General features: G+C 45.4%; 1 protein-coding gene across 1 annotated transcript in view; it reads left to right on the forward strand.

The window, feature by feature from the left end:
• Positions 1 to 11,839, forward strand: part of LOC148504798 (uncharacterized) — a 77,607-nt gene extending 65,768 nt beyond the window's left edge. The window contains exons 6-7 of the mRNA XM_088448225.1: positions 7,329 to 7,467; positions 11,457 to 11,839. Coding sequence (XP_088304351.1) covers positions 7,329 to 7,467; positions 11,457 to 11,839 — 522 coding nt within the window. The remainder of the gene's footprint in view (positions 1 to 7,328; positions 7,468 to 11,456) is intronic.
• The last annotated feature ends 876 nt before the right edge of the window (positions 11,840 to 12,715 follow it).

Here is a 12,715-nt window from a genome sequence, read left to right on the forward strand (position 1 = left end):
GGGGGTGGGGTATATGAGGAGGGAACTGGTGCATCCTGGGAGCAGAGAGCTCGTTTGTATTAACTGTTTGGTGATCGGGATTCATACCCCAACGTATTGGCTGTGGACCCCATGGACCTCGAAGAAAAAGAGTTAACAAAGGTATGTCATACCATAACTCTTATTATTTGTGGCTTATCCAGAGACTTCATTATATTTTCTTCTTCGGTTCCATAGTGTCCACAGGAATTACCTTGGGGTATGTGGTTGGAGTTATCCAGGCACCAAACAGTTACAAGCTTTAGCTCCCAGGATGCACTGGGTCCTCCTCCATATATACCCCGTCCCTGGCTACAGGTACTCCCTTTTTGTGTTTGGTGTGCAGTATTCAGTGCACCTTGTTAGACAGGGGACTGCTCAGGCAGTCCCAAGCTTTGTTTTTTGTTTTTTTTTTCTTCTCCAGAGCAAGCACTGCTAGGCTTCCTAATTTACGCCTTTGATGGTGCTCCATCTACCCCCACTGGCGCCGCAACACCAGTGAGGTAACTGGTGATTTTGGTGGGCGCCAGCGGAGTTTGACTAGCGATGACGCTGAGCCCGGGACTGCAGCCGGAACACACTGGGACATAGGTAAGGTGGTTCCCCGCCCGCAGGAAACAACGTGGCAGTCCATGCCTCCGGTGGTTGCTGTGGTGGGAAACCGGGGCCGACCCCCTTCCCCACTAGACCACCGGGGCATATAACTCTTGATCTGGGGACAGTGACGGTGGCCATGCACCTGGAGGTTTAATACAGCCTAGGGGAGGTAGTCTCTCCCAGGTGGCACCTCGCCCAGACACCGGTCCAGCGCAAGGTTTTCGAGTGTCTGGGTTGCTCCTCTTTGCCTTCTCTGTATATGAGACACCCATATTGTAGCTGCGAATCTGAGGAGGTTTGGTCCGTCTCCCTGTGGTATCCGGTCATTAGGTCTACATTGTCTAGATAGACAATGTTTAGGTAGACAATGGAAGATAGACAGGCAGTAGGTTGACGGGTTCTGAAGGTCGACACACTGAAGGTTGATAGGGGCTGAAGGCCGACGGGTATGAAGGTCAACAAGCAATCAAGCAATAGGTCGACAGGGTCTGAAGGTCGACACACTAAAGGTCGACTAGTAACCAGATCTACATGGTCATTAGGTTGACACTCGTATGGTCGACATGCAAATGGTCGACACATTTTATATTTTTTAGCTCTAATCTTTACCATAACTGTCGGAGTAAGTGCCTAACTGTCGGGGTAAGTGCCTACCCCTTCGGTAAGTGCCTATTCCTAATCGTCGGGGTAAGTGCCTAGCCCTGACACTAACCCTAACGAAAAAAAGAAAAAGTGTCAACCATTTGCATATCGACAATGAGTGTTTACCTTCAGACCCTGTCGCCCTTCAGATCCCGTTGACTTATTGCCTGTAGACATTCAGTACCTGTCGACCTTTAGTGTGTCGACCTTCAGACCCTGTCGACCTTGAGTTCCTGTCTATCTATTGCCTGTCTATCTTCCATTGTCTACCTCAACATCATCTATCTAGACAATGTAGACCTAATGATCCACACCCCTCCCTGTATACATCTCCTTTGGTGGCCAGGTTATACAGAGCTCAATATCCTACTAAGCATTGTGCTTTTGCATAGTTGATGAAGAGCCCATTACAAGTATATTGCTTAAATGCATTGTATGTGATTTATGCTAGTTCTGTTATTTATGCTAGTGTGTTATAGTTGCCTACGGAACTACCACATCACTCCAGCCTAACAGGCCCTGTGCAAGGACCACCCTGGGTGTCTTTCTTGTCTCAGGTTATGGCGCAGGTCGTGGACTGTTTGTCTACACCCACACCGACTTCCACTATTGGACACTCACAGCAGCTACAACCTGCTATGTTTATGCCCCCTATGTATCCTTCCTGGATAGATGTTTATGCCCACTCAAGACAGAGTATGGCTCCGTCATCTGCTGCATTTCAGCAAATGCTGCAAGGAAGCATACCGGTAGTTACTAAAGCCAGGACGCGGTCGATTTCCTCCTATCAGTCCACCCAGCCTGTAGATTCTGACGCATCTTCAGAAGAGCTTGAAGATGCACAGGAGTCTGTCTGAGGAGAAGAGGACCATCCGGCAGCAGTGGATGTCTCTTCCTTGATTAGGGCGGTCAAAACTATTTTAAACATAGATAATGAAGAGCGAGCACCTAGGAAGGCACCAGTGTTCAAACGCCAGAAGGTGGTTAAGGCTGAGTTTCCTAAAACTGAGCAGCTCTCAGAACTTATGGGGGAAGAATGGAGTACTCCTGATAAATGGTTCCATGTTACAAAGAAGATAACAGCTTTATACCCCCTCCCACCTGGCGAATGTGCTAAGTGGGAAGTTCCACCTACTGTGGATGCTCATGAGGCACATTTGGTGAGGAGCGCCACGTTGCCTATACCATCTGCATTCTCCCTTAAGGATCCCACAGGTAGAAGACTCGAGGCCTGTCTCAAATCTGTATTTTCATTGTTGGGAATGGTTATCCGCCCAGTCATGGCTACGGCAGGGCTCGACAAAACCCGGGGCCAGGTCGGATTTGGATGCCTGGCGACCAGATTTTCAGCAACCCTCGGGCCCTGTAGTGCAGACTGCGAGACCGGTCCACACTAAAGAGTAACAAACACGCAGCCTCCAGCAGCGGCTGTATGTTTGTTATAGCAGCCGATGCGAGTCTGTCAGACTCTCATTGGCTGCTGCATCTTCCACAAAGTGAGCTGGCTGGAGCTCACTTATGAGCTCCGCCTTCCGGCTCACCCCGCAGCAGGTTGGGACGTCTCTCCCATAGTGCAGAGCGGCCAGGTGGAGGGACAGCAAGCGGTCGTCAGCAGGAGCGTGGATCAGGTAAGTTGCGTTTTCTTTATTTTTTAGGGGCACTGCATAGGGGGAGTGGCCGCTACTTGGGGCACTGTACGGGGTTGTGTGGCCGCTACTGGGACACTGTATAAGGAGGGGTGTTACAAGGGCACTTTATAGGAGGGGTGCTATTAAGAGCAATGCATAGTGGGGACTACTACTGGGGGCACTGCAGAGGTGGGACTACTACTGGGGGAACTGCAGAGGGGGGACTACTACTGGGGGAACTGCATAGGGGGGACTACTACTGGGGGAACTGCAAAGGGGTACCACTACTGGGGGAACTGCATAGGCATGCCCAAAGCATATTCTTGCATCTGGGCCCACCATTCTCTACTTTGGCCACTGCTGGTGGTGGCTTTGCTTGCCCGGGGTTTTTTGGCTGCGGAGGGGTGGTCTTTTTGGGGGTTGGTTGCCTGGAGAGGCGGGTTAGCTGCCCAATAATGTGGCTGTGGGAGGGTGGTTTACCTGGGGTACCCCGTTAGTGGTGTGGCCATGGGGGTTGGTTGCCTGGGGCATAGGTGCTCAATAATGCTGCTCCAGGGGAAGAGGGGGTCTGGCTCCTACACTTTTATCCTGGCTCCTAGGTTTTAGAAAAATTTGTCAAGGCCATTGAAGAATGGACAGGGGCACTGGAAAATACTCTTCCAGATGCTACCAGAGAGCAACTGACCATTAACTCCTATATCCGAGAAGCGGCCTCCTATTTGGCTGAAACGGCATTAGACGCCGGTATTCTGGCTTCTAAGGCATCAGCTACTACAGTTGGTGCTCGCAGAGCCCTTTGGTTAAGGGCCTGGAAAGCAGATGCGGGATCCAAGAGTGCTCTGGAATCCCTGGCATTTGCTGGAGGTATACTGTTTGGAACAGAGGGCCTGATTCAGACCCGGACGCTATTTGCGGACGCTCGTTCTTAAAAAGGGGCCAGATATTTAAATTGAGAGCTCGCTCTTTGCGGTGTGTTGATGCCTCTATGTCTGAGCGATCGTCTGAAAAATGCACTCGCTATTTTGTAAAGACGCCTCTTTGCCGTTCAAATCACACGTCATCTCCGTTATTTATTAGATTAATCGGGAACATCGAAAGGCATCTGAACTGCTCGCAGGATTTACTTCCCGCTATCACTGCGAGCAGTTCAGGCTAAAAGACAACCAAGTGACGTGGTCGATGACGCTCCTTTACTAATTATGCACTCCCATTAAACACCGTTTTGACCGTTAGGCACGCCTGCGTTCGGATCTCCACTCTCCCGTTTTCAAGCACCTTCCCCTGTTACCACCCACAAACGGTACATTCTGTCAATCAAATTAGCAGCCCCTCGTTGTTTTACGAGCGCACGATTTCCGACTGCAATGACTGGTTTGCGCATGCGCATTGCGAACCATACGCATGCGCAGTTGTGCGAACATCGTTCAGAGCGAACGAGCGACCGCTTACGAGCGGCTCTGAATCAGGACCAGAATTGTATAGGATTGTGGCTACTCTGGCAGCCTCTGAAGCGGCCAGTCTGCCTTCAACGACTGCCTCTAAGCCTAGACAGTCATCTTTTCGGTCCTTTCGCCCGCAGGGAAAAGCAAAAGGACAGTCTCTCTTTAGACAATTCCGTTCTCGCAGGATCACCAGGCCGTAAACTAAGAGATCTTAGGCGATCAGACGCTGGCTTCCAAGATGGACGACAAACCCCTCGGCCTGATGGGGCTGGCATCCTCCTGGGTAATCCCAGGGTGGGAGGCCGACTTCTTCAGTTTTTGGATGCCTGGCATCAGACAACAACAGACACCTGGGTCCGAGAATTGGTCTCTCAAGGGTACGCCCTGACTTTCCGGAAGTGTCCACCCTCAAAGTTATTTTTGTACAGCCCCCCCATCAGAGTCTACTAGGGCCATAGCCATCCAGCAGGCCATTCGTTCCCTGCTGGGTGTGGGGGTGATAATCCCAGTTCCTTTGGGTCAACAAGGAAGGGGTTGTTATTCCAATCTGTTTTTGATCCAGAAGCCCAATGTGTCCCACCAGCCTATTCTGACTCTGAAGGACCTCAAAAGATTTATCCGTGTGCCCAAGTTCCATATGGAAACTCTTCGGTCAATTGTTGTGGCAATGGAACCTGGGGATTTTATTGTGTCCCTGGACATTCGGGATGCGTATCTGCATGTGCCTATTACGCCATCCCACCGGGGACTTAAAGTTCGGCAGCAGGAAGCCGGCGTCCCGGGGGTTAATAACCAGCCATGGGAGGCAGCCTTCCCTGTTATAGCAGCTCCTCCCCTCAGCTCAGTGCTCCTTTCCAGTCTAAGGTCTGAGCTGCTTCCTCTGAGGGCTCCGGGCGGCCATTTTAACTCCTAGGTTTGGCAGTTGGTCCAGTCCCCCTGCATGCCTCGCCATTTGGGTCAGTGTACACAGCGCTATAGCCTTCCCAGACACTGAATCTGGGCAGTTGAATGTAGTGCCACTTGCAGTATATTATATGTAATGTTTATGTATATATATTTCATGGTATGTGACTTATGCTAGCGCTGACTGTATGTGCTTTATTCTCTCACCTGTCAGTGTATATCTATCCATTTTCTTTACAATCTGCCCTAATACAGGTGTACTTAGGGTGGTTCTGTGACCTCACATATACTGTATATTTTTGTACATTTTTGTGAGGTTTGTCACATACTGTTGCATGCTGCACGGTGCCATATTTTAGGTGGAACTGTGTTGCATATGCTGATAGTGGGTCCCTGCTGTTAATCTTAGCGCCAGTCAGGACCAGTATAACACTGCTTGATATTTCCACAATGATTGTTAGTCAGATATATCTGACCAGGAAATGGAGCACGATACTGCACCCATTTTTGCTATCCTGCAAGCCATGTGCTGCAGGTGTGAGTACGGAGGATTTAACTCAGGAAGAGTTATGTATAAAGTGCCATCAGGGGCCGGGCCCCTTGAAAAGGAGCCCCCTTGGGCGGCTTTTTTTCTCAAAAAGTCGTTCAGTTTCTGAGTTATAACGATGAACGATTACTGTTCATGCGAGTTCCCGTTTGTAGTTAATTCTGACTGACCAACTGAACAGATAATCTGACAGATAATCGTTCATAAAATTGTTGGTAATAAAATCGTGTGTGTGTATGCAGCTTTGGGCTTGGTTGCAAACTGAGCACCTGTACCCAGGGGCGGCGTATATATTGAGGAGAACCAAGTGCATCCTGGGAGCTAAAGCTTGTAACTGTTTGGTGCCTGGATCATTCCAACCACATACCCCAAGGTAATTCCTGTGGACCCTATGGACCTTGAAGAAAAAGAGTTAACAAAGGTATGTTATACCATAACTCTAATTATTTCTTTATCAACTTATTATTTTTGCCTATTTTAGTTGACTAGGATCTGAGCACTATATCTTTGCATCCTGCATCTCTTGTACATCTGTGCATTGTGCATACTTTTTTTTTTTTTTTTTTATTTGAATTTGGAGGGAACAGAATGACATGCAGTCCTCATCAGAACAGCAGCACAGAGTATTTCATCTTTTGTGCTCACATGATTGCAGGCATGAGGACATGACTGCATGTGACTGTGGCAGTACCATAATACTAGGAGGTGATCACAAGGCCGCATGCTTTATCCACACTGACTCACACAGAAGTGCTCAGAATGGTGTCTGCATCATTTATTTATATAAAAGCTTCATTCCTGGAATTTCTTTGTCCGTTTAAAATCCAAACACAAAAGCAAAGTTACGTTTCAAAAGGTTGTGTTGGTTAAGCAAATGTTATTCTGAAATACACACATCCTGTCAACAGGATCAATAATTAGAATTGCAACATATTTAAAAGTAACCACTGCATTTTTTTTCCATTCATCTCCAATTAATAATACAATTAATGGCAATTTAGCATTATTTACTTGTCAACTTTTGTCTAAAGCTGTCCACACATGGTGCCTCCGGATGTGAGTTACATTTAACTTTATGCAGCTAAAATGTACCGATCCTGACCAGGTTTTTCATTACATGTCAGCTCGGGCTACCTAATTAAACTTATGGAAAGGATTGCTGCTGTTAAGCGACCCCATTTTGCTAAAGGCACGGTTAACAACTTATCGCTCTTAATTAGGTTATAATTGAGATGGCCAGCCATTTTGGGTCCACACTTATCGACCGGTTTAATTAACAAGACTGAAAAAGGTTAGTACTTTATGCTAGGGGTTGTAGTTGACCTTCTAGCAGTCTGGATGCTGGAGCACAGAATTCCGGCACCTAGGGTTACAGCACTGTTGTCCCATTTGCACCACACTTGTAAATATTGTTTCTTTACAAACAGCAGAGTTGTGAACATCTAGTATATAGTTTGTTTGTATTGTGGTGTTTTTAATGCGGCATTGTATTTATACATGTTTCTTTATATAGTCTGCCTATTGAACATATTTTTCATATTATTGTTTTAGATCAGGCTGTCCTGTGAGCTGGGATTTCCATGTAGACAGATTGTACTGTCTGTGTCAGTTCCTAAAAGAAATATAAATATCCCAGCTGTATTCAAGTCACCAGCACATTATAAGCAAGTCTTCAGTGCATCAATTGCTGGTAGGAGTTATTCACTTGAATGGATTTTACATGTCATAATAAACATACTTATGATACAGATAACGAGTACCGAATACTTAAAAACACAATTCCTATAAAACACATTTTATAAAAATATAAGTGTAATTACAGTGTTACATTATGTTATGTTATGCCGCAATGTGATTAATTTATTGGAGATGTTAGCTTGAATTTCGATGGAAGGTTGCTATTAATGTTATTTTATCAGTATCCAAAATATCTAAAAAGTCACTGGTGAATATAGTACTGTATATCAGTATAATTGTTTCAGTAGTGTTGTTGTATCTCTACCAACCAGCATGCATAAGGATAATAATGAAAAAAAATACAACATACAATAGGTAGACTGATCTAAAACAAGTAAATAATGATATAAATATAATGAATGGTGAAACAAAAGCGATAAAAAGCTTTGCTGGTGAAACAAAAGAGATAAAGTGTAATATTTCAACAGTAGCCTGCTGCTGGTTAAAAATAATGATTTAGTTTATTAGGCTACTTTAGGCATTATTATGATACTTTTATAGAATTCAAGGGCAAACTGCACTGACAGTGGAGTATCCACCATTAGAGAGTCCCCCACCACACACACGTAAAAGTTGAACGGAGGTCCAGGGATCTTTTCGTTACTTTGCAGTCGTCTGGTCCAATCAGAGCCTGTTTTCAGAGCAATTTTTTAATTTCACCTGGCAGGTTCTTTCCTCCATCTGTGGGGTAGACAAGCTGGCGCCTGCCAGGACTATTGCATGGGGTAACGAAAAGGAACCTCCATCAAACTTCCACAAGGTGGATTTCAGTAAAATGTAATAAAATTTGCTTTATGACTTTACAGCCTAGCCCTTAAAACTAGAAGTTTTTAAATGGCAGTCATTATACATATTTTGAAAATGTGCTGACTAAAACAATGCTATTTTCATTTCTTGTGGGGTTTTTGTTTAAAAATCTTTTAGAATATTTTTTTATGCAGTTTCACTACTCGTAACCTTCTTTCATCCTTGTACAGTATATTGTATTACACCAGCAAAGAATGCAATATGTCAGCTCCCATTTATACAAATAACTACAAATCTGTGTTTTGATGAACCTATAAGGATAATCAGTAATAAAGTAAAGGCTTCATAGTCATTCATAAGCTGGCCATACACCTGCATGACCAGCATACGTTCCGATTCACCATCCGACTCCCCGGAGCTCCTTGGCAGTCCTGGCAGCATATTTGCTGTTTTTCTTAGCACAGGATCTGTCGTAAGATCGATCCAGCAATAGACATTTCATTTTTAGTAGTGTGTGAATAAAAATAATAGGTATTTTTCACATACATGTCTGCCATCATATTCTGCTTCCCTGGGTGCTTCTGAAATTACCAAGACTATAGAATGGTATATGGCCATTAATCCTAAAGAGATTGTTATCATAGTGAAATGATTTGCATGGCTCTGCAAATAGGATTGCCTAGCACCTCTTTAAAGAACACAAATAAAACAGAGAAAGCGCTGACAAGCAGTTTTTTCAGTACTGTTACATGATATTTATTTAAACACAATTTTTACAAAGATATTTAAAACATTTATAAAAGAACAGTGGCCGGTATATAATTCTATTTAACACTCTATATAAATTTATACCATTGCTAAAATAATAATAGTATTACATTATCTGGCAAAAATAGTTATTATTATTATTGCTACATATCATATATTTATCCTTTTTCATCCATCTGTGGGTTGCCATTACCACTGGGTTATGTATAGTGAGCTGTGGTGTCGGGCACTAACTAATTAAGAGTGGCTCTGCCTCCCACCCTCTATATAACCCCTCCCCTTCCACTAGAACCACAATCTTGATTTTAGTGCCTTGGAGTAAGGCACTATCTAGGTCCTAGCGTTTAGTTAGGTTTAATTTCTTTATTTTTTCTTTTTTTGGTTTGGGTGCTTAGTTCCTGACAACATGCGACCAGCACTAGCAGAGTGGGAGTTAGATAGAAATAGAGGTTTGTGTGAACCCTATATCCCACTCTAAAGACTGCCTCTGGGAAAGTCAAACCTAACTACATAGTCCCTGGGACTCTGGGCCTGATTCAGACCCGCTTGCGAGCGCTGAGCGCTCGCAAGCGGGTCGATGTTGCCCAAGTGTGCATGCGCACGACGTAGACTGCTCCGTTGTGCGCATGCGCGAGACCCGAATAACGACGGCCAAGCCGTCGTTATGGGTCTCGCACCAAAGGGGGCATGCTGTCGATGGTGATTGACAGCACGCCCCCTTTGGTGGGCATGCCAGGGGCGTGGCTGCCCAGACGGAGGGCAGCCACGCCCTCCCCCCAGAGGGAACACCTACCGTCTGGGGCCGGCCCCACTGACATCACTAGTGATGTCAGTGGGAGTGCTTTTGGCTCTGATAGAGCCAAAAGCACTCCAGGGCTTGCGGCAGCGAGACCCTACTGCAAGGGTCTCGTCGCAAGCCCGATGGTCGCGATGGTCTTGACCATCGCGACCATCATTTTGGCCGCTCGCTATAGCTGTGGGTGGTCACCCACAGCTATGCGAACGGCCAGGAGGCCGCTCCAAAAAGGAGCAGGGACGGCCCAGATTCAGAGCGAGCGCTCTGTCAGAGTGTCCGGCCCTGAATCAGGGCCTCTGTCCACACCAGACACACATCTGAGGGGGCTCCTGGCAAAATGGTAAGCTTGATACATGTTTCATGTAAAAAGCTTGTTTTCTGTATTTACTGCTTCTTGGCACACCGCTTTAGCAGAGCGGCCGGGCATGTTACTACTCATGTGGCAGCAGTTGTAGGATGTTACAGAGCAGAGCATGCTACCGGCTTTTTGGACTCGGCGCTCCCATGACGCAGCACCAATGCACGTTGCAGGCACGCAGTCTATGACGTCATCACTATGACGCGCTTTACATCGGGCAAGCCCTGTGGATCTACGGAGGGAAGCGCCAGCAGCTAGGAAATGCCTATGATAACGTCAGGCGTCCTGAATGAAGCAGGACGCCGACTGCGTGCCGTCGTGCCCCCAGGCAGTTGAGTGGATGCAGGCTCACAGGGGTTCATAGCACATGTCCCAAACACTATTTTGGCAGGTGTTTGCGTGCTGCTGGAGTTCTGCTTGCTGAGACTCGCTGCAAATTACAGGTTGATGGCTGTTTCGTATCAGAAAAGCAATATACAAAAACCAATGATCCCCTTGTTTTTGTATATTGATAACTTGAGGATTTGTGAAGAGTCTTCTTTTCCTCTTGAAGGCTGCATTATTTTACAGTTCGCGCAGTCAAAATTATTGTTACTGTATACAGTATCAGAAAAGCAGTTAAACTAGGATTATTACATTGGGTATTAACCTAGTGTTATATGTTGGTCTTATAACATTGTTATGTATATGTAAGCAACTTTACTGCTCTATTTCTTAAGAATTTAGGCAGTAATATACATTGTTTATACTGAAGATTCTTTGTTTGCCTTTGGGTTTTTTTGCAAGTGAATGTGTACTTCAGGAGTCTGTTTTTTTTTTTTCCATTTAAACAGTCTTATTAAGCCTCCTCTCCTTTTGCTGTCATTTCAGAAGCAGTGCATGTTATTCTGGAAAAAAAAAAAAACTTAGTTTTTTTCTATTCGTACAGTGCTACACTTTTTTCAGAAGAATTTAGATAGTTATCTGTATTGGTTCAAATTGTCTTTTTCTCTCTCAAATATGGAGAAGCCAGACAAGGGTTCCAAAAAACAGGGATCATTCACTTTTTATATTTGTACAAAATGTGATAAAAAGTTGCCAAAAGGTTGTACGGAACCAGGGTCGCTCTGTGCTGGTTGTTCATAGGGAGATTCAATCCCGGGAGGTTCGGCTGAATAGTCGATGATGCCTGATTGGGCCAGGTTTATGGTTGAGGCCGTAGGTGAATTACGTCACTCTTGCGCAAATATATTACCCTGTGCTCAATCTCCTAGTTTGTCTGATCCCTTGGTAGAGCCCAGATGGGCCCAGGATATGGGACGATGTGTCGCTGAGATGGCAATGTCCCTAAAGAAAATGGCAATGTCAGCAGAGGCCGCAGCCACTAATAGAGGTTTAGGCCAGTCCTTAGTGGATATTCCTGGAGATGATGCTTCAGCCGCCTTTTCCCAGGAAGGGAAATTGGATTATGACTGGGAAGACCCCTCAAACTGGGAGGATGACTCCCATTCTTATTCAGGGGTTTCTATGCTGGTAGATGCGGTCAGGGAGACTTTGCATGTACAGGAAACCGCTATTCTAGTGACTAGTTCAGTTCCCTTCTTTAAACGTAAGACGGAACATGTATCTGTTCCAGAATTTTCACATTTTGAAGAAATATTAAAAGAAGCCATTTAAAACCTGATTCCAAATTCCATAATCCAAAAAAATTTAAGTATCTTTATCCTTTTTTGGAAGAGGATACCAAGTTTTGGGAAATTCCACCCGTGGTGGATGCTCCTATTGCTAGGTTGGTCATGAAGTCTGTTATCCCCACAACACAATCTGTAACATCTAAAGTTCTTGTGGATAAGAAGAATGAGACTGTACCAAGTCTATAATCACTTTGTCAGGAGTCTCGCTGTCCTGTTCTGTACAGTGCCTAGGTGATCAAGGGTATCAATTCCAGGATGGCCCATATAATTGCTGGGTTTCAATCAGAGGATTTGTCTGAAGCTAGTTCTTTAGCTGATCAAATTTCGGAGGCTCTGACCTATACAGGTGATGCTTTAATAAATACTGTTCACGTACAGTCTCATATTTCTGCTTTGGCCATTTCCGCCAGACGTTCTCTATGGCTTAAAACATGGAAGGCAGACATAGAGGCCAAGAATACTTTAGAGGCACTGCCTTTTAAAGTAGGTTTTCTGTTTGGTCCAGAACTAATTAAAATTATTTCTCAGGTCACGGGAGGTAAAAGTCCTTACTTTCCCGTATCAAAACCAAAATCTATTTTTTGTTCCTTTCGGACCCAAGGCAGGGGAAGTTTTCAGGCCTTCCGGGGTATGCCTTGGGATCTCCGTAGAGGTGCCTTCAAGGGGCATGGTGTCCCCAGCACCCGTCGCCCTGCTGCTAAGTCAGCAGATGAATCCACATGACTGTCACGGGACTGGGACCTGACCTCTGTTGGGAGCCTGCTTATTCAGATTCCGGGAAACTTGGATGTGTTGGCTTATCTGGACAATTTGTTGCTAAGGGCACCTTCAATAGCCCTATTACAACAACATCTTCAGA

Source organism: Taudactylus pleione, unplaced genomic scaffold (genome assembly GCF_031769625.1).
Source record: "Taudactylus pleione unplaced genomic scaffold, aTauple2 ptg000454l, whole genome shotgun sequence".
In the NCBI taxonomy this organism is placed as follows: Eukaryota; Metazoa; Chordata; class Amphibia; order Anura; family Myobatrachidae; genus Taudactylus; species Taudactylus pleione.